This window comes from Drosophila suzukii, chromosome 2R, assembly GCF_043229965.1.
Source record: "Drosophila suzukii chromosome 2R, CBGP_Dsuzu_IsoJpt1.0, whole genome shotgun sequence".
In the NCBI taxonomy this organism is placed as follows: domain Eukaryota; kingdom Metazoa; phylum Arthropoda; class Insecta; order Diptera; family Drosophilidae; genus Drosophila; species Drosophila suzukii.
The window spans coordinates 18,656,434-18,677,461 of record NC_092081.1 but is presented as its reverse complement, the minus strand read 5'-3'; the positions used below and the strand labels follow the sequence as shown (position 1 = coordinate 18,677,461).

At 44.3% G+C, this 21,028-nt stretch overlaps 3 protein-coding genes across 5 annotated transcripts; 1 reads left to right on the top strand and 2 right to left on the bottom strand.

Moving 5' to 3' along the window:
• Positions 1–67: 67 nt before the first annotated feature.
• eIF2Bdelta (eukaryotic translation initiation factor 2B subunit delta) lies at positions 68–2,636 on the top strand. Of its 2 annotated transcripts, none has more exons than XM_017074121.4 (4): positions 68–203; positions 582–1,184; positions 1,250–1,810; positions 1,868–2,636. In XM_017074121.4, exons 2-4 carry the CDS (start codon positions 714–716, stop codon positions 2,549–2,551), a joined length of 1,716 nt encoding a protein of 571 aa, XP_016929610.2. In that variant the 5' UTR covers positions 68–203; positions 582–713; the 3' UTR covers positions 2,552–2,636. The 2 variants fall into 2 exon arrangements, with proteins under 2 accessions (XP_016929610.2, XP_070850687.1); XM_070994586.1 differs by lacking the exon at positions 68–203 and adding an exon at positions 387–407.
• Mtmr6 (Myotubularin related protein 6) lies at positions 2,589–12,181 on the bottom strand. Of its 2 annotated transcripts, none has more exons than XM_017074119.4 (10): positions 11,934–12,181; positions 7,477–7,593; positions 5,414–5,576; positions 5,061–5,344; positions 4,857–4,991; positions 4,561–4,790; positions 3,950–4,462; positions 3,651–3,893; positions 3,365–3,587; positions 2,589–3,301 (listed from the first exon to the last, which is right to left on the bottom strand). In XM_017074119.4, exons 1-10 carry the CDS (start codon positions 11,955–11,957, stop codon positions 3,164–3,166), a joined length of 2,070 nt encoding a protein of 689 aa, XP_016929608.2. In that variant the 5' UTR covers positions 11,958–12,181; the 3' UTR covers positions 2,589–3,163. The 2 variants fall into 2 exon arrangements, with proteins under 2 accessions (XP_016929608.2, XP_016929607.2); XM_017074118.4 differs by lacking the exon at positions 11,934–12,181 and adding an exon at positions 9,998–10,427.
• A 92-nt stretch (positions 12,182–12,273) lies between these two features.
• LOC108010166 (focadhesin) lies at positions 12,274–17,851 on the bottom strand. Its single transcript, XM_017075008.4, has 8 exons — positions 17,675–17,851; positions 17,179–17,454; positions 15,873–16,091; positions 14,792–15,815; positions 14,517–14,728; positions 13,379–14,457; positions 12,657–13,315; positions 12,274–12,607 (listed from the first exon to the last, which is right to left on the bottom strand). Exons 2-8 carry the CDS (start codon positions 17,448–17,450, stop codon positions 12,458–12,460), a joined length of 3,615 nt encoding a protein of 1,204 aa, XP_016930497.2. The 5' UTR covers positions 17,451–17,454; positions 17,675–17,851; the 3' UTR covers positions 12,274–12,457.
• Positions 17,852–21,028: the final 3,177 nt, after the last annotated feature.

The following is a 21,028-nucleotide window of genomic DNA, read 5'->3' as shown; positions in this document are numbered from 1 at the left end:
ACAGCTATGGGAATGCCAACTTGACAGGGCAAAGAAGCACTAAAAATTACAGTGGATTCCGGCCCTCTGGCAACGCCACCCATGTGTTTACCACTGCATATCGAAACAGTTATCGATTCACTTGCAGCACTATCAGCTGCTAGACTTTTTTTTGCCATCGTGAGCAAAACTTTCAAGTTATTTAAATAATTAAAAACAGTAAGGTAAGGGTGCGGTGACTGCAAAAATAGATAACTATTTACCCTAACTTTATGCTTACCGAAATCCCAAAGATCCAGCCTGGAACTTAGTAGGCCCGCCAGAGGAGTCTTAAACTTTAACCTTTCACATCCTTATTCCACTGAAATTGCCTTATTCTCTCTTTTCAAGCTTGCAAAATGGTTTTAACTAGCGAACAGGTGCCACAGGTAGCTAGCCTCACTCACCTGAGTGAAAATCACTTAAAAAACCAAGTACCAAATACCGAAAATTTGCCTTTTCATTTTGCATGTCTTCCGATTTGTTTCTATATTGGATCTCTGTAGTTTATTAACCTTTTATGATCCTAATCAAAGAACTAACGATGTGTTCCACACCCACAGACTCAGGTCCAGATATTGAAGAGCAAACACAAGAAGCAACGACAACGCAATCGACCGCGCAACAAACGAAATCGCCTGGAAGATAATCAAATAACGACTCCAGAGACCTCAACCACCGATTCTGTTAGTGCGATGCCAGGAACTCAGGATGCAGTGGCCCCGGAGAAGACGCGGGAACAAGTAATGGCCGAGAGGGAGGCGAAAAAGCTAGCCAAACAGGCCAAGAAACAGAATAAGCCTCAGTCTCCTGCCACTCCTGCTACTCCAGCTGCTCCGGCCACCAAGATCATCACCGAGGTGGTGCAGACGACCATCACCACCAAGCTGACTACCACCACTACAACAAAAGCTCAGGAGAAACTGGATTCACTTGCTATAAAGACAGTTCCGCCTACGGTGGCAAATGGAAACGATGCGGAGGCGGGTGAAAAGTCACGGGAGCAGATTAAGGCTGATCGCGGGGCCAAGAAGGCGGCCAAAAAAGCTGGCAAGGGGGCTGGAGCCAAAGTGGAGGACACCACGCAACGTTTGTCTGATCTAAAAGAGTCGGATAAAGCTCCAGCTAAAGCTGCTCCTCCAGCCACAGAAAACGATCTAGAAAAGGTGGGACCCCTTTAAACTTTAATCCCCCACAAAGTTTACATTATCTTTTATTCTTATTTTCACAGAAAAAACCAGCCCTTAGCAAAGCAGAAAGGCGCGCCATTCAGGAAGCTCAGCGGGCAGCCAAGACCCAAGGACAGGCTAAAAAACCACAACCAGCTGGCAAAGCTCCTCCCACCGCTGCCCCCAAGGAGCCCAAGCGGGAAAGCGTCTCCCCCACAAAAGCGGCCACAAGCAGCTCACCCAGCAAGTGTCCAGCGAGCACTCCAAGTGGAGAGTGCCGGGTAAAGCTGTTCAACCACCTAGTGTGCGCCAAGGAAGACAGCCAGTTTATCAACGATCCGCTCGTGCATCCAAGCATAGCGCGTCTGGGTGTCCAGTATGCCAAGCGGACGGTGGTGGGGTCCAATGCCCGATGCATCGCCTTCCTGCACGCCCTGCGCCAGGTGGTTCACGATTTTGAGACGCCCGCCAAGAAAGAGTTTGGTCGCAGTTTAGACGCTGCTGTGAAACACCACGTAGACCACCTGCATAAATGCCGACCATTAGCTGTCTCCGTATCCAATGCCTACAAACAGTTTAAGAACCAACTAACACAGCTACCAGCAGATATTCCAGAGACGGAGGTAGGTTTATCAAAACAAATAAGATGATTCCTCATTAAGTCCTAATTAATTCAACAGCTAAAGGAGCTCCTCGGCCACTTCATCGATACTTACATTGAAAATCAAATCGGGAAGGCTGCCCAAGCAATCAGCGGATTCCTACAGGAGAAAATCACCGACGGCGATGTGCTGCTGACCTTTGCCTGCTCCTCCCTTATCCAGTTCATCTGCGAGGAGGCCAAGCGGCGAAAGGTGGCCTTCCGGGTGATTGTCGTCGATTCCCGGCCCGGGTGCGAAGGTCAGGAGATGCTGCGCCGACTGCACGCCTATGGAATCCCATGCACCTACGTGCTGATCAACGCCGTGGGTTATGTAATGGCGGAAGCCACCAAAGTTCTGTTGGGAGCGCACGCCCTGCTGGCCAACGGCTACGTGATGGCGCGCACAGGAACTGCCCAGGTGGCCCTGGTGGCCAATGCGCACAATGTCCCTGTGCTCGTGTGCTGCGAGACGCACAAGTTCAGCGAGCGCTTCCAGACGGACGCCATCGTCTACAATGAGCTGAGCGATCCCAACCAGCTGGTGCGCGGCGACAAGTGCCAGCTGAACAATTGGAAGGCCAAGGGCAAGCTGATGCCCCTGAATCTTAACTACGACATTACTCCGCCGGAGCTGGTGAGTGCGGTGGTCACCGAAGTGGCCATCCTGCCCTGCACCAGTGTCCCGGTCATTCTGCGCATCAAGCCAGACATTGGCTACTAAACCAGACTTCTTCGATCGCTCAGTGTTTCACTCGCAGTTGTTGAATAAATAATTTTTATTACACTTTGATCAAATCGATAAACAAGTTTGCATATTTTTCATAATTTACGGTTGTTTCTCGCAACCTAATGCTAGTGGAATATACTTGATGCCGGGGACCGCTGCTTCAATGGAGGGCTAAGCCCCATGTGTCTGTACATTCTCATTCCCGCTAATTCTTCGGAAACCATAGATCTTTTAAGCGGTCCCCTTTGAATCTACAAATTAGCTTTCACATGTAATTTACATTTATAATTTGCATTTAATTGTACTTGCTCTTGTGTGTGGGTGATTGGCAAATTAGTCGCTCTAGATTCTAACAACAAAATACAGTTTTGTGCCCGACTTATAGACTAGGACGATGCCTGGAAGCCAATCGCTAGTGGATTGTATTGGTTTTACTCTTTTGATATCCATTTGCAACAACTTGAATGAGCTTCTATAAGCAGCTACAGCTACAAATGCAACAATAAATACACACAATATAATTAATAGAGTTTCCATTTCAATCGCACACGTTGCCTGCTGCCCTCATCCATTAACAATATTCCTTCCCTGATCCTGTCATCCTTCCTACGGGCTCTGCTTTTGCATCTGCCGGAAGCAGCCTCGGCACACCGGCACCGGCTTTCCACTGTCGTGTCCTGGCAGAGCCACATTCTTGTCTATGCAGCGCTCGCAGAAGATGTCCCCACAGCGCCAGCAATGTGTCTGTTCGGAGATTAAGAGTTTTATATAATTTGGCTGTTTGTTAGGTCTTCCTGATCCACCCACCTTTTTGCTGAACTGATCGAAGGGCGTGGAGCAGGAGCAGGTGGTCACGTTGCGCATGGGCTTCCAGTCCACGGCCACGGAATTGATTTCCTCGGGCAAGGCCTGCGGCGGACTGGATTGTTCGGCATTCAAGGAAAGATTGGCAAAGGACATGTTGCTGGCCTTCAGCGGATGATCATCGTCGGCAGCCGACAGTTCGCTTAGCTTTTTGTCATAGTTGTATCTGCGGGGAAACGGAGTTTATTAGTATATGCTAAGGACTATCATTACAAGTCGGATCCCTCACTTGTTATCATTGATTTCGCTGCTGGAAACCTCCTTGCTAACCTTTGCCGTGGTGCTGGTGGCGTCCTGCAGTTTCTTGGCCGACTTAGAGATGTAGTTCTTGAAGCTGGCTATGCGCTTGGTCAGATGCTGTACGTGATCCTCCAGAGAGTTGCAGTGCTCCTTGCTGTCGAGCAGCAGGTCGCCCAGTGGCTCCCGCGGGTGGATGCCGCTCTCGAAGCGACCGTACATGCCACGCCAGAACCTGTTGGGAAGTGCACAAATTAAGCAAGGTTTTTGTTGACCCAAAGCAATCCCTACTTGATGCACTGCGGTGCCAGGTTGGCCTTAATTGTGTCGTCCACATTGGGTTTGTACAGCGGATTAATATACTCGTTCAGGTGGTTGGCCATGAAGCCCCAAAGTGAGAAGGTGCGCTCGGCCAGCTTCAAGTCCAGGCGATCCTTCTCGCAGTTGCCCACAAAGGTGCCGAATTGACAAGAGTGCACATGGTCGTGCAGGATCAGCAGGAATCGCTCGTTGAACTCGAAGGACTCGCTGCGCTGCGACATTAGCTGCCATGTGCAGTCAAGGAACTGTGTGAAGATCGGCGACACCTCGCGAGCGTCCGTCTGAATGTGCCCGCAACGCTCGCTGAACTTGTGCCCGAAGGCCAGCCAGTCCTTCTCGATCAGCGCCTGGAAGCCCTTGATGGTCCGGTAGTAGGGGTTCAGCATGAGCTGGGCCAGCGAGCAGACCTGGGCAGTTCGGTCCCAGCCGTCGGAGCAGTGGACCACCACCGAGACACCCTTGTCCACGGCGTTGGCGATGAAGCTACATGGTTAGAGAGGGAATTGTTGGTCTAATTTAATTCTGAATCTGAGACAACCAACCATTTTCTGGTTTGCAGAATACATATTAATTTTCCTCACCTCGACGTGTCCAATATGGAGCGAATGTGCTTTAGCCAGCCGGACGACTCCAGGGCATTTAGGAAGGCGCTCATCGTGGGCGACTTCTGTTCGCAGGCCTCCAGGACTTTTTGCAGACTGGCGCGCTGGACGTGGATGTTCTCGATGCCGAGGAAGTGGAATTTGATGTTCTCGTAGAAGGCCTCGTTCTCGTATCCCTTGCCGGCGGCTCTGTTGGCCATCGCATTAATCTGCAGACAGCGTAAATGGATTATTTGCATGTGCTAAGCCCCCAAGGGGATTCCCCTGTCACTCACCCGTGGTCGTGTGTCCACCACATACATGTAGTCCGTGTTGGAGTTCGTCTTGCGTATGGCCTCCAGCATTTGCTCATCCTCCAGACAGCGGGCGCTGAATCCAGACAGCGGCTGACTGCAGCGACAGATGGAGGCCTATATTAAAGATTCGTTTTAGTGGATATAAGGATTCTACATAGTTTATTTAAACAAGGTAAGCCCCACCTTGTTGTTGTGCAGATAGGTGAGCGCCGGGAGGCGCCCCTTCGAGCGGAACCGCGAACTGCTGATGAGCATCAGCGTTGTGGCCTCCTTGGGCACGTAAATCTGACGCGGATAGGTGTCGCACAGCTCGTACTTCTCGTTCATCGAGCACAGGGTCCAGGCCTCGTTGGGCACCAGCATGTGCTTGAACTCGGCCTCCAGCTTGAAGTAGTCCCAGCCGGCGTTCTTGGGGAAATCATCCTTGTTCGGCTGGTAGTTGAAGCAGTACAATTTGTTGATGGACACTGCCCGCGGGAAATGATTGTGGTTTTATGAGTGTGCAACCGGATTTGGTTTGGTTTGTAAATTCCTACCCGGCTGGAAGAGCTTCAGCAGCGAGGTGTAGACATCGTGGCACTCGGAGTCCTTGGGAATGACAAATGTGACCGACAGGAAGGTCTTGCAGCGGATGAGCAGCGGAGATCCCGTCGTGCTTAAAGGAAGCTTCTCAATACTGGCCACGTGCATGTGGAGGATCTGAAAAAAATGATACCCAGAGATTTTATTTTACGATTTTGTATTTCTTAACTGCATATCCCAAAATAATTTAAATTAATACATTTTAAGTTCGTTGAAGTGAAGTTGATTGAAATATTTTATATGAGATTATACCGCATTCTTGATACTTGCTCTGTTTTTTAATTTGATAGAAATTCCGAAAAGAGAAAATTAAAGAAATATCTCATCTCAATATCAAATTTACATATTCATTGGAAATATTTGTGATATCATATTGAATTATTCATTGGTAAATAAGAAACCAAATAAATTTGCCAACGAAATTCCATTCTTCAACATCAAATTTACATTATTCAATGGTTAAATACGATTCGAAACAGCAAGACAAAATTTTGTCAGGATAAAACGAAATTTATTTTCAATATCCAATTTACATTACTAGTTGGTATTTTTTCTGTGTAGGTATCTTATAATTATAATGTAAAGTAATAAATAGAAAAACAATAAAGTAAAGACTTGGATTATTTTTCCAGCTACTCAGATGATTGCTACTTATGACTTGTGCTCCTTTGTGAGTGAAGCAGTCAAGAATTCAGCTTGTGGCCGTGACTTCGCCCAAGGCTGCTTGCTCTTATGCAACGCTCGAGAAACCCCAGCCGAACTCTACTTACTCCCCCCTTCTGGACATCCCAACTACGTGCCTGGCCAGAACTGCTTTCGCCACTAAATAATTGATTCGCCCCAGTGGCGGGCAGTAAAAAGAAAGCAGAGAAAGTCAGGGGCGGTGGGGAGATAGGGGACAAGCAGCTGGAGCTTATGAGGAACTAAGCAACCCATTTTCAATGGCACAAAAAATCGATATCGCCGCTGCTTTTCACCCCCTTTCACTGGCTCTGCTCCTAAGTGTTTTTACTTTTAATTAACCACTTTGTGAGGTGCCCGCAATTGCCACTCATTCGGAATCGAGTTGGATCCCATGGACACCAAGCTCCTGTGCCACTTGTGGCACTCGGATCCGCCAACTTGCTCTGGGGAGTGCATAATTAATACAATTTGGCGGGGCAATTAAAATGCAATGCTTGCCTGCTTCCGGGGTAAAACCAAAAACCGCGTTACGTATACGCAGTGGGTAACTCATACGAATGGCATAATTAAATGCATTTACTGGCACTTACATGCACTGGGATTTGAGCAGTAAAACCGACGGTGTGTCAAAGGATATATCCTCATATATGAGCTGGATTTCAGCACTAAGCCAGGGCCGCTTATTGTCGCATTATCCTTTCAATTTCGCAAGGAATAATCGCACTAAGCTGCAACAGCTTTGCAGTTTTTTTGAATTTAAACAGCTTTCCAGCTGCAACAATGAATTATGCTCGCCCGTGTTGGCCGTGCAATTAATGTACACAAAAGCCGAACGAATTCAATTTGTATGTGTGCAATGGGGCGTATACGCAACACGCTGGTGCAAACATGCTTTTGTGTGTGCCAGATTGCAGAAGGCAAATTAAATTCCTCGGGTAAACATGCGAAACTTAAAGCGAGTGCTGGAAACACGCTGGGAACTTGTTAAAAGAAACTTTTCCGCACTCATCGTGGGCATCATTTGGCGAGGGGTGAATATGAAAAGGCGGAAATGCAGAGGACCTCAGTCTTCAGCGGGGCTTTAAACTTTCTGACAGCTGCGAGGTCGGTGCTAAACCGAAAAGAAACCCATTTGAGCACGTTCGCCAGAAGGAGACTTATTTGCGAGCACAAAGGTGACTCACTTAAATGTTTTGTGGGCCACGCAAATAAACATTCGCCACTCTAACTGAGAAAGTTCTTGGCTAAACAATGAGGTCTTTTTTCAGTTTCAGTTGGTTCGTCCTGTATTGATGATGTCATTACGGAGGGCGAGGGGTGCAGGCCAACTTACCCAGGTCTCCTTGTTGCTGTCGGGCTCCACGAAAATCAGATGGGTGGCCGTCAGATAGAGGGTTCCCACCGTGGGATTTTTGGTATTGTAGCGATCAATCATCCGCACATTCTCCACCTGCACAAACAGAAGAAGGAGAGAGAATAATGGTTACAATTTGGTTTAAAATATACCATTTTTCACTATCAAATTTACATTATTCAATTGAAAACGTAACATTTTCTTTCTGTGACAGCCATGTCCCATACCATTTTTCAATATCAAGTAAACATTATTCATTGGTAAAAGAAATACGTTTAATTTATCTCTCTGTGTAGGTATCTTATAATGTAAGGAAGAGTGTGGTTGCTAAAGTAATAGAGTAAAGTGGTGAGACCTGGATTAATTTTTCAGCTACTCGGATGATTGCTACTTATTACTTGTTCACCCGCACATTTCCCACCTGCACAAACAGAATAGAGAGAAAGAAAAATAGTTACAATTTGGTTTAAATTTCTGCTGCTTTACTTCAGCCTGTGCCCGCTGACGTCAATGGAATCCATATAGTTTTGTGAAAACCCACTCGTATGCTCACATTGCATACGATAAAAAATAAACTGCATTGACACGAAAGGAGGAGGAAAGTTTTTCAATCAACTTTCAGCGAATCCCCGGCTGCTGCGCAAAAAACAAGTCATCAAACATTCATCAAAGCTCGGGATATGTTAACTTTAAATAAGTAAGGGGCCATTGCGGTTAGTCGGTATTCAGCCATTAAATAAAACCGTCGGCCGGCCAGCACATTTATTCCTTTGATGGTCCTTCGAGAGCGGTTCACTCATCCCATCCTGTATAATCACTTCCCTTTTTCCGTTTAGCCTGTGGCTGTTTTTTTATTGCCCAGAAGGCCTACATATTCCGTGTCCCGAGAGCTGCTCATCATCGGACTAATTTCCTTTCATGTCACTTAGGCTGAGGGCTTTGTTTGAGCCGGGTCCATTGTCCGGATAGATAAGGTTAGTTAGTTGTCTGATTTAGCCAGTGGGAGTTCATTACTCTCGCCCAGCGGGCAGACAATTCAATTTAACATGCAAATTACAGCTGCTTTGATATAAAAGGAGGGATTCAAGAGAGGTCAAGGCAATCTTCCTTTATAACTTTTAAGGAAATGGTTATAATATTTTTAAGCTTCGTTTATACCTCTCTGAAATATAAACATGGTCTGTCTAATCACGTCGAAGTACCTAAATCATCATATTAATCTTCGTTACTAAGATATTTCTTTAAAATTCAGCAAGTTATCATTTTCATTATATAACAAACTCTGTTTAAATTAGCTCTTTAAATTATGGATTTAAAGTCGGTTGAATTAGCTTAACGCACAATCGAACTCTAAACATATTAATCCGTGAGTGCATACACGTGTATTAAACTTGATTTATAATAATCAGATAGTATAAGCAAAAGCAATAACATGGCTACCAGCTCGTTGGCTACGTGTCGTATACTTGATTTATTATATTAAGTTTATATTTTATCAGATTACGCCCCCCACACAATGTTAAGCATAGGATTTAAATTGCCGCACTAATTTCTGTGGCCTTTGAGAACATTAAAACAGATATAAGCAAATTAAAATGTTTTGTATGCAAAAATAGTTTATATTGCATTTAAATGCCAATGTGTTATTTTATAATATTCTGTCTAAACTTGTATAATATGATCTGTCACAAAAATATTTGCCATCATTATAATCTTGGATAGTCTCTACACAAGTTCAAATATCTAAACTTGTTGATGTTATAGCCAATATTATACCCTTAACCCACTTTATAAGACATTGTAAATGTAATAAGTATCAAAACCCAACCCAAATCTTGACAGTTGTCAGAATTCTTAATATATTAGACTATATATAAGCGAAATTCCTTCCTTTTTATGCAAACAGTTTTGTAAAATGGATTCCTAAGACAACGATATATTTTTTCTTAGCTTGTCCCACTGAAATAGTTCCAATACTGATAAATTGACTATTATAATCTGGGTTTATTATACGAGTGTCCCCTATATTATCTCATAAATCCATTTATACGACACTGAAGATGAAGTATCAAAACTCAACCTTGTCAGTCGTCAAAGAGCAGTTCACGGTGCGAATACTTGATGTAGGAGAACAATTTGCCACCCGGTGGCAGTTGCATCTGCGACTTTGATGGAAAAGCCATCCCATTAATTGCCCGAGCTCCGGACTCGAGTGTCCTGCTGACAATGCAACAATCTGTCAGGCATTGTGGGTGGCCAAAGGGAGTGATTGGATTGTGGTGACGCACATGGCGCCCGGATGCAGTCAGGATGGCAAGGACTGGCTCCTCCATATACATGACCCAAATAGGAAATGTTTTTAGGGGAGGCAGCACTTTTGGGACCCCCAAACATATTGGCGATTTGCATATTTTCCGGCCACTAGCCGGTGGCAATGCGTAAAACGGAAAATTAGTAGGATTTTCCCCGACGTGATTTGCATAAATGGGGGTGAGTATACCTTCTTGAGCACACTGTTGCCATTGTAGAAGACCGGAGCCTCGTTGAACTCCTCCTCGATCCAGGACACCACCTTCTCGGAGACGAAGGGTGGCACGGGCACGCCCCACAGCCTCTTGTTTCCGTCCGGCGGCTCCTCCGACTCCGGCGAAATGTTGTCGAAACTCAGGCGGAGGGCGGAGGTGGGGGACAGTTGGCGCTCGATCTCGTTGAACTTGTTCATGAATCGGGTGAAGTCCATTATTGGCTGGATGGTTTATTGATTTTGAATCAGCAACACCACAACAGCAAATCAAATGGAATTTGCCAAGTGTGGGTGAAATAACTTGGGACTTTCACTTTTCGCCTGCCACACAGACGCGAAACTCGAAATATACACTGTAAATTAATGGGTCCTTTTTTGTGTGAGTTTCCTATACGAATATGTGTGCGGATTTCTGATGGAAAAGCGCGAAGTGCTCCCGTCGAGCGTTGGAAAAGAACTCAAATCAATGTGAGAAGTGCGCGCGCTTAAAAGCGGGCTATGCTTTTGTGTTGGGGAAATTCAAGAAAGGGAAATTCTCTCTTTTGGGGCGAGGAAGGGCAAGAGGTGGGGAAAAGGAGACTGTTTGGTACATTTAAATACTCTGTAAGGAGTGAGGTGCCATTACTATATACTCCAATAAACAGAGGGATTTGTAACATTAAATTTAAAAAAATGCTGGAAAATACATTTTTTAAATGGGGTAAATAGAAATAAATAAATATGGGTACAGTATAAAAGTAAAAAAATCAGCATACATGTATATAAGATAACTTTAAAAGTCATGAACATGTGAAATTCTTTAATTTTTCCTGGATATCCCATATTTATTTAAAAAAATTGCTGGAAAATTAAATTTTTCAATTGGGATAAACTTTTTGAACTCAGCATGAATGTATAAAAAACAGCTTATATGTATGATAACTTTAACAGTCATCAACATGTGAAATACTTTAATTTTGCTGGAAACCCCATATTTAACTTTTTAAATTAAAAACATTTTTTATCAGAAAACCAATGATATTATAAGGTTTTCAGCAATCCACAGGGCATTCATAAAAAACCTATTTGAAATTCCAGTTTTTGAAATTTTATACAGGCTACCTATTATACAGCCAAAGATTATCTGAATTTGGAAGAATATTCTTATGTTAATATTTTAGGAACTTAGTATTACAAAGGTTACTTTAAAATTGAGCTGGTCAAGATTTCAAATGCGAAAATAACAAGTTCATCTTTTTAATATTTTAAATTAAAATTATTCAAAGCATATCGTTAAAAATTAAATTGTTTATGATAGGAAATTATAGAACTAAAATATCTAACTAGTTTTTGGAATCACAAAAATTGCGATCATTTTGGTGATGTGGGAAAACTTCAAAGCAACTGTCGACCCCAACACGAATCTAGTTAAATAGGGCACGTCAAAGGGCAGGATAACATCACATAAACATCCCTTTCGGACAGATTGGATGCTAAGGGAACTCTTTCGCAGATTTGGATGAACGACTTTTTCACGATTAAAAATTGGCTCTCGCAGTGCGCCTGTGTGGGTGTAATTTTGATTGAATTTACTGGAAAGAGAGCGGGGTCAGAACCTATTTACTTTTGCATTCTATGCGCATGTTTTGGTTCCATATTAAAAGATGTGAATCGGGAACTGGGACTGGGATGGTTTTTTAAGAGGTGAGAGCTCCCTGCAAAGGAACTACATATGTATGGGGGGCGGAGTAGCCGGTGGTTTTCCCACGGCCCAGGTGAAACACCCATTCCATCGATTTTCGAATGGCCAGCCCCCCAAATCGGATGAGTCACAATCCTTTCACCGCATCCCAGCCAGGTGCTCCACAGTGGTCGCCGTGTAATGACCCTGACTGCAGTTAACCCTATCGCATTGATTAAGTTGATAACTAACCTTGGCGAGCTTTATTTCGTCCATTGTTTACGTTTTGATTGGGTTTTCCTGTTGCTGCTGAACCTATAACACTTTTCTTAATCACTCTGCACTAACTTGCCAACCGGTTCGCAAGCTCCCTCAAAAGAGCCTCGTTAATTTGGTTAAAATGCACTCGTGCTTTCTATTTTATTTGCATTTTTTTTATAATTATTCCGGAATAATAATAATTCTGCAAAGCGATAGTCCAAACTAGGGGTGTGTTTAGGTCGATAGTAACCACCCCCGAAGTTATCGCTTTTCGTCGGTTATCTGTGTTTATCACATTGCGTCCATCTGGCAGCCCTGAGCAAAATTCAAATTTTGTGCGCAAAAATGCATTTAATGTACGTTAGGGTTTGAACTTTTAACACATACAAATAACAAGGAACGCATTTGCTATCAAAAGTTGACTAACATTGACGGTAGGCGGTTGGTTTGTAGCCATTTAAGTGCACTTTAGGCGTGGGCAGAGAGGGTTTAAATGCGGTGAGTGGTCGTCGTGTTCATTTACGCAGTCCTACGTATTTGGTCCAGACGCCCTTGTTATCAAAATATGCCTTATTTCGGGAGCAAATGATGGCCTCCCTGAAGACATCGGCATAGGTGGATGGCATGGACGTGTGCTTGTAGAGATTGAAGAGGAATTCGTAGATCTGAAAGGGCTTTCTTTAGTATTTTAAAATTTAGCTATACTATTCCAACCTTAGCCTCCTGATCCTTCCAAAAGATGTGATCGCACAGGTACTGCAGGCTCTCCGGGAAGAGCAACAGTCGCTGTTTGTCATCTGTGGCCACCACATCCACGCTGCCCAGCAGCACGGCACAGCCAGAAAGCACATCCACGGCCAGGATGAATATATCCAGTAAGTAGAGCGCCCTGTTAGACTTCTCTTTGTTGGAGGCCTCGGCCAGCAGCATCTGGATCTCCAGGAACATCTCCGCTATCCAGTTGCTAGCGTGTTCATCGCTGCCAAAAGCATACAGTGTGGCGGACAAGTGGCGATAGAAGAAAGGCCTCTCCTCCGCCCGTTTCTCATAAGCATCTATGATGGGAGTGAGCCACTTCAGAGGATTCGGCAGCTTCTCGTTGTACAAAACCAAATAGCATCGAATGATGGTGGCCTTTTTCAGCTTGCCCACCGGAGTCTCCCACCAATTTGCAGGCGTCGTAAGACCATCAATGGCATTGGGATGCAGCGTGGCCACCACTTCAGTGTAGCGTTCGAAGAGCCTGGAATCCAGATTCATAGAGTCCATGTAGCGCTCCACAATCAGCGTAAAAACATCAAGCACTTCGGGTATATCGCATTTGCCAGTGAAGATGTACTTGACGCTTTCCAGGAACTTTTCAAACAGGCATCCTGTAAAATGATTTAAAAGGTTGTAGTCAAAATATTAAAATACAGATTAATATGAAATCCCACCTTCGGCAAAGTCATTAAGCTGCGATTCCTTAAAGCAGTAAACGGCCACCTTCTCGGCAAAGTTCTTCAGGATCTGCAGGCTCACACTGTTGGCAATCTCCGGCAGCAATGAGAACAGGAGCAGGAGATCCTCCTCAAAGCAGTTGGGCTCAAAGTCCACCAGGAAGTTCTCTAACAGCCGCTTGGCAGTTCCCGAGTTCACGGCCTGGTTTTTGGCTATCATGATGCAATATTTCCGAGCATCGAAGGACAAATGGAAGAAGCTCGTCAGGCAGCTCCAGTCCAGCGGGGGAATGGGCTTTGGAAACTTTTTGGACAGCGACCGCAAGGCAAAGGTCACGGCGTACGGTTCTGGAACGTAGTCCCCAAAGCGCGCTTGGCTCACAAGATAGTTTGTGACAGCTCGGAGTGGACTCGTGGCAAACAGACCCACCAGCTTCCGAGGCTCTGGCTTTCCCTCTGGCAGGCGATAAACTCCGCTCCGGAAACCGCCAATCTCGCTGGCTATATGATGGGAAATCAAATCCGCCGCCGCATCTCCACACTCCGGACGAATCTTCTGCAGTAGTTGAACCCACACCTCACCGGGCACTGTTTCCTGCTGGAGATCTACCACTTCCCGACCACCGGGGCCTCCAATGCCCACTCCTCCTCCAACAATTTCGAAACGAAATTGTGCTGGAATGTGGCGTAGGTTCAGAGTGACTCCCGGCTCGTAGTTTTTAAGGGCAACCAGAGCATTTCGCACCTGGGAGGCATCTGTGCCCGGTCGGCTAATGGCTTGCCAAAGCTGCTCCAAACCATCATCTGCAAGCTTCTCGTACTCCAGCGTTGGAGTCTGCAGCAGTGGAACCAGTCCGAAGAGTCTGTACAGCGATTTAAGCGTCTGCGGCCGCTGCTCATTCCGGAATTTGCTGCCCAAAGCCTGCCAAGTGGAAGCAATGTTTACGGTGTGACTATCACACAAAGCGTATATGGCATCTAGAGCCAAGGAGGTGGCCAGATCCCCCGCCTCGTCAAAGGAATTGTTGAGGGTGTTACTGAGATGCGGCAGTAGCTCCGAGCCATGTAAAGTGGGTCTGCAAATGAGAATGAACAAGTCAGAAAAATTATAACTAATTGTATACTGGATAGTTACTTTTCTTGACAGATTTCCCGCATGGCATGGGTGCGGGCAATCTGCAGCTCCCAGCGTTTGTCATTCTCTGGCAGTGTCTGGGCTATCTGCTTCAGCAGGAAGGGATAAGTACGCGCTTCCACTCTCCATAAACGCAAATACAAATCTACGCAGAATGTGCCGTTCTCGGTGGATAGATTTCTTATGGTGTTGAGTATCATGGGTACATTGTCCTTAAAAATATAAATAAAAGTTGATTAAGGAAACATTTAAAAAGTAACCAATTTATACCCCACCTTGGAAACGGCAAAGCTGGCCAATCCTCTAAGCAGTTCCAGCTGCAACTCCGGATTGTTTTCTTGGGCCAGCTTAAAGATGTACGTCATCAGGAAATCGTAGGCAATGCCCTCGTTCACCTTGACGATTTGCAGGATCACCTCGTATATCTTAAACCAGCAATCCACAGGCGGCTTTTTCGATAGGAAGAGCGCACGCAGGAAGAGGTGTAGACGCTGGCAAAAGGCCGTGTTAGCCTTGACATTCAGGGCGTCCACAAAGACAAACACATCCTGGTTGTCGGAGGCGTCAAAGGACTCCACCAAATTGGCCAAATCAAAGGCGATCGCTATGTCCGGGTGATAGTTGCGCATGTGAGCGGGCTTCAACTGCTTGGTGGAGATTATCTCCCCCTCCTGATCCGATCTTTCAGTATCCAACACCTTTTGGACTATCTGGTGGGCCAAAGCCAAGCCCTCTGCGGGTATGAATGCAGTCTGAGACATCCACTGAATAATTCCGTCCAGACACATGTTCAGAATGTATTCATGGCCACAGCGCTCCTGCACCACCACGAAAACGATGATGCGCAGCAGGTCCGCCAAGTAAAAAGGAGACAGCACGTGCAAGACCTCAGCCAGGAGCACCAGGAGGACGTGATAGTGATCTTTAGTGTGTTCCCGCGTTGCGTGGAGCACTCGAAGCAGGCACTGCAGACTGGGTCGCGGATCGATGCCGAAATTGGCCAGCTGTTTGATGAGACAGGCCTGATAGAGGCCCAAGTCGATGGACTGGGCGTGATCCTCTCGCTGCAGGAAGTGATCGATGGCCTCGATGACCAGAATACTGGTGCATAGGCAAGTGCTGGCGTTGTTGAACTTGCTCCATGCCAGCAGCTCCTGCATCAGAGCACGAGCCTCGGGTTGATTGCCACTAAGATTCAGAAGACAAGTCCAAATGGGCTTCACATCGTGCAGAGTTTGAGGATTGCAGAGTATGTACAGGAAGACTGGTCTCAAGAACTCTATGCTGTAGTCCCGAATGCTGAGGAGGCAGTTGGGATGTATGAGAAATGGTTTAAAAAGTAAATAACTAGCTCACCCTTTGTCGTGGTGCTGACAAATACCAATGATCTTGTTGGCCACATCATGCATGTTGGCACTGGAGTGCTGGAGCAGTGAGATCAGCGGATGCTGTTGGGTTTTCAGGCCATAAGAACACTGGTACGATTCCTGATCCTTGAGTGACGAGGTCTTGCGTTTCAAGTTCAGCAGTTGCAGACCCAAAATGCTCTCAGTGATGATGGCAAAGTGCATGGGACTACAAGAAAAGACTGGGTTTAGTATAAGGTAAAGTGAGGATTATAGTAAACAGAGATCAGGACTTGAGCTTAAGGAACATTAACTATGAGTGACATATACAATCCGGCCTGCCATTAAGGTGGAACGACTGTAACAGCCGTTTAGCGGACACTTCCGGAGAGGCAGCTGCAAATCAGCAGTCAAGGATTCGAGGAGTTCCTTTTACGGCGGAGGTGGAGTAAATCGCTTTGCGTTTGACGAGGTAATTACAACTCACGCTCTGGCCATTGGTCGACTGGGTTTGGCCTCTAATTGCTGGCCAATTAATATGCAATCCTTTTTGCCTGCACCTGCAGCTCGACTTGGCTGCCTTATCAAGGTTAATTCCGGCATTACATGACCGCTTGTTCGTCCTTCGCCGCTCCGCAAACATTTCAAGTTCAATGCCAGACTTTTCAGCTGCTTTGCTTTGCATACATCAAATATTTGTTAGCCAAGGCTGCAGGATATGATATGTGGGTGTAGCTTTGCGTGGCGGGAAATGGCTAATAGTTTTTGCGGCGCCCCAGGCATAATCGCTGTTGAGATCGGCAAGATTGACGACTGCGGATTGCGGCCAAGCGGAAGTCGTGTCAATGCCAAACAACTGGGATTTTGGATTAACTTCAAGTCATAATTCATTTGCGCATTTCGTACATGACGTGCCAAGTGCTGGGCAATTAATTTGGGCCACGCGTCCAGCGGAAATGCGAGGGATTGCGTGTGTCGACGGACGGAAGGAGGGTCAACAATGTTGGGAGCTCTAGGTGGCAAGCGTTAAATGGCGCGTTAATTAACTGGCGCTGCACTGGGGAATCCGCTCAGTGAGTTTGAGTTTCAGACAGGGTAATTTATGCACCTTTGCGGGCAATTTCGCAATTGGAATCGTTGCGCTCCACTTAGGCTGATAGTCCTGCACGATAGTTCCCCCGCTGTGACTCCTCCTGGAGCCTCCACCTCTCAGCAACTGCCCTCCGGAAGTTCAAAGGTGCGCCTCTGCGGAATCGAGCTACATATGTGGGTCGTGGGCGGGTTCTCTGGCCAGATAGTTTGACGGTTATTCTCACCCAGCGTTCGCCAGCATAGAGAGCAGGCTGTTCTGCACCCCGTTGGCCTCCAGGACGCCCTCGTCCACCAGGCGCACCAGCGTCTGACAGCTCATCAGGCTGAGTTGCATGTGGTCGTGCTTGCACTGCGTCTTGAGGAACTCGATTTCCTTGATCTGGTGCTCCGGAACCTGCTTCTCCCTGCTCTCCAACACCTTGGCGTAGATCTTCTCCAGGCAGGAGGCCAACTTGACCACCGAACTGTTGGGTTTTATGCTGGCAAAGTCCTCCATGGTGCTGAAAATGGCAAACACAACTGGAAGTTAGCTGTGGGTTTTCAGTGGGAGCTGAGATTTATGGTTTGTTTGGGTCCCCGGGGTATTGGTTTCCCAGCGTTGCGCGGCGCGTGTCCTTTCTGCTGCTCGGCTGCCACTCGAATGGAGTGGAAAATCCGAAGCCGTTTGAACATTGCCGCGTTTTCCTGCGCTTTTCCACCCCCGCCACCTACTCTACTCACTTTTTCTTTGTTTACCGCTTTCCTTTGACCGCTGCGTGTTGGCGCATTTCATGCAACGGCTGAGGGATATGGCAGGTCAGTTGGTTGTTTATTTTCCTTTGAGGGGGCCGTTGTAGCACGAAAATTAGGAAAATGTAGGCTAAAAGAAAAGCCGGTCGCGAAATCGTTTGTTTTTGTTTAGAAATCAGCTGTTAGGGTGACCAGCAGCTGGTTTGGGCTCTTAAGTCAAAAGGTGGCAACTCTGTTGGCCGTAACGGTTTCTCTTAAATACATTCAAATTTGAAAAATTCTGATTCATTTCTTTATAATTTAAGGATAATTTAATTCACTATGAAAACAATATATGTTAGTCAATAGATTTTTTAAAACATATTTTAGATAAATATAAATAATTTAAAATAATTTACGCAGATGCTTAAGGATGAATTTTGATTTAGAAGTATGGTTAAATCAAAAATAATATTAAACTAAAAATATAAATCGTACTTACTAAGAAATATTAAAAAATAAAAACATAACTACATTTTTTTAAGACTTTCAATGAAAATAAATAATTCTAGTAAGACATTTATAAATTATTTTTGGTTATCAAGAGATATATTTATGAATGTATAACAAAGTAAACTTATTAATGATTTTATTTTGTTAGTACTTTGTATTTTGTGGATTTTTCATTTTAAGTTGTTCTATTTTATCTAATTTTACTCACTTTTAAGATATAAATATTATTTAAGTAAAAAAAAGAAGGAAAGACAATACTTGTATGAATATTTAAATAATAAACTTAAACAAGGAATATACATTTTAATACTAAACTTGCACAGGGAATTTAAATACGTAAATCCTTTTTAATCCATATTTTCTTACGACTCATAATTTAAATAACTGTATAATGAAAAGCACGATGCAAGTAAATCTCCCTTTATTCAGGAAACAATTAATTTCAATTGGATTTCATTAGCTTCGCTTGGCAGATTCGGTAAACTCGGAGAATCAGCACTTGTATACAAGTTATCATTCGGATAATGGACTCCTCTGGCCGAATAACCAGGAATTTATGCCCGACTCGACTTGACCCGTTGATTTATTTACAGCATGCTCAGCTCGGCCACTACAACCTCATCGAGGTCCTTCTCGGGAGCTTCCTTTCCTCGGGATTTGCTCCTGGCCCCTGGCTCTTCTCCTCCGCTCGCCTGCTCCTCTTTCAGTTAATTGACTTTATGCATTTTTGCCAACTCGCCTTGCCGTAAAATGAAATTAATTATGCTGCTGTTGCAGCTATAAAAATGTTGCCAAGCCGAAAGGAAAGCGGAAAAGGTGCGGGGAAAAGTCGGTGAGGAAAACTCCGCGGAAAGTGTAAAAGTGAGCTCGGGTGGAGTTTAAACTGCAATCATTCATGGCCGTTCGAGGATTCAGATATAAAAAGCAGAGAAGACAAAGGTTAAGCCCAAGACGGGCCAACATAATTTCCGCTTCCTGACCCGAAGTCCGTATTTTTGGCAACTCCTTTTCCTCCTTTTCCCCAATTTTTTGTTCGGGGATTTATGATTTTATTACCAAAAGGCTTTGCACAACGGAGCTCGACAGGCGGAAACACTTTGGCCCTCCGATTTTTGCGCGTTTTTCAGCGTAACTCAACTCTGTATATTGTTTTCTATTTTTTACAAAGGTTGCAATTTCATCGTTTGGTTGGCCGCAGTCTTAAATTATTTGACTCAAAGTTTAATCTGTTTTTTTTAAGCCAAAGAAAATTGCGGTCAGTGTTTGCGGTTTATCCAAAAACTCTTCATAATTTTCATCTGTTGCATATCACAAAATTTTAATACAAAATTCCAATGGAATATCAAAAACTTTAAACACCCTTTCACTTATCCCACTCAATGAAAGGAAGTGAAAATAAATGATTACAATGACCTGTTGACAGAGTTTCCCGGTATTTGCGGTTTACTCAAGCTTAAGAAAGTTTACGATTCGCAGTTTAGGTACACGATTTATTGAGCTGTATATTTGGCCAAACCTTCCCTTTTATTCATTGCGTTGCCACAGAAAATAAAGGGTTCCCAGAACACACTTTAGTTGGGGTTATTTACGTTTTGAAGTAAAATATTTAAAGGGGTACTTTTTTGGAAGTTGCGAAACGAAGGTTAAAATACCCAATGCCTTAAAATATATGAACTTGGTACTTGGTAAAAAAAATAACTTAAATTCTGGAACTAAGCTTTAAACAGTTTTAAAATTCGCAAAAGAAAGGTAAATATTTATTTTTAAATTTCGCTTATAGGTAAAACTTAAGTTTCCCTATAAAAATTTACTTATTTGTCGGAAACTGAAATGAATTTGTGGTAAAATCACATATATTTCAACCGCTGAAGTTACAAATATTGCTACCGCGAACTGAAAGTTGATTCTCGTAGCCTCGTGGCGATTTCCATGGAAAACGAGAGCAGGAATACAGGAATCCAGAGCCCCGAGCACGTGGCAAACCGAATTTGCATATGCCCAGACATGGCAGGTGTTTCGGCCTCGTTGGGAGTAGGGCACGCCCCCCAGAACACCACCCACCGCCCACCGCCCACTTTTACCACCTGTCGCAATGGCCGCAATCACATTGCTTCAATTAAATGGAGTCGAATCATTAATAATGCAGACATCGCAAATTCGGATGTCGTGTACATGTGGATATGTATAAACCTGTGTGGGCTGTTTGCTTGTTTGTTTGTTTGTTTGCTGGCATGTGCAAATGTGGACAGTAATTTTCCCGCTTAGGTACAAGAAAACTTTAATGAAGAGCGACAGCAGCGTTTCAACTCGAAAGTTTGGAAGTATTTTTTTTTATTGCTCGGCAGTTCCACATAAGTTCCCCCAGAATTTATGAATATTTATGTTTTGGCAGTTCGCACTCAATCTGCGTAAGTCGAGGCACTGAATATTTATAAGTGACGTAGTTAGTTACCAGGCAATGTAGTTAAACATAGAGCATACGCACCGTTGTCCTCGGCAACTATTTTTTAAGGCTTTTCAGGAGTTTGAGTATGGTCTATGATTGTTGTAACTCACAATTAAAGTATTAAAGTTTGCTTATAAATAATTATTTACAGATTAAAAATATACTTAAAAGTAAAGGCACTTGTTAAGATAATAAACAAGCCACTTTATTTTAATAAATAATTATGTAGTAATTTTAAAATTTCTACAACGTGATTTTCTTGTTATAATTTAAAATTTTTATACCTTAATAAGTAAAAAAATAATGCTACATAATAGGAAAATTAAATTATTTATTTATTTAAGAAATTAATGCTAGTATATAATACTAAAACTAATATTTGTAAAGAAAGGGCGCAGCAAGCTAAA

Bases quoted from the DNA above. Each gene is read 5' to 3' on its own strand.
- eIF2Bdelta (XM_017074121.4), top strand. From the start codon at position 714: ATGCCAGGAACTCAGGATGCAGTGGCCCCGGAGAAGACGCGGGAACAA. The intron at 1,185-1,249 runs GTGGGACCCCTT...TTATTTTCACAG, and splicing joins CAGAAAACGATCTAGAAAAG to AAAAAACCAGCCCTTAGCAA. The intron at 1,811-1,867 runs GTAGGTTTATCA...TTAATTCAACAG, and splicing joins CAGATATTCCAGAGACGGAG to CTAAAGGAGCTCCTCGGCCA.
- Mtmr6 (XM_017074118.4), bottom strand. From the start codon at position 10,237: ATGGACTTCACCCGATTCATGAACAAGTTCAACGAGATCGAGCGCCAA. The intron at 5,345-5,413 runs GTAGGAATTTAC...TCCCGCGGGCAG, and splicing joins GCTGAAGCTCTTCCAGCCGG to TGTCCATCAACAAATTGTAC. The intron at 3,302-3,364 runs GTGGGTGGATCA...ATCTCCGAACAG, and splicing joins TCGATCAGTTCAGCAAAAAG to ACACATTGCTGGCGCTGTGG.
- LOC108010166 (XM_017075008.4), bottom strand. From the start codon at position 17,450: ATGGAGGACTTTGCCAGCATAAAACCCAACAGTTCGGTGGTCAAGTTG. The intron at 14,729-14,791 runs GTGGGGTATAAA...TATATTTTTAAG, and splicing joins CCAGCTTTGCCGTTTCCAAG to GACAATGTACCCATGATACT. The intron at 13,316-13,378 runs GTGGGATTTCAT...ATCATTTTACAG, and splicing joins GCTTAATGACTTTGCCGAAG to GATGCCTGTTTGAAAAGTTC.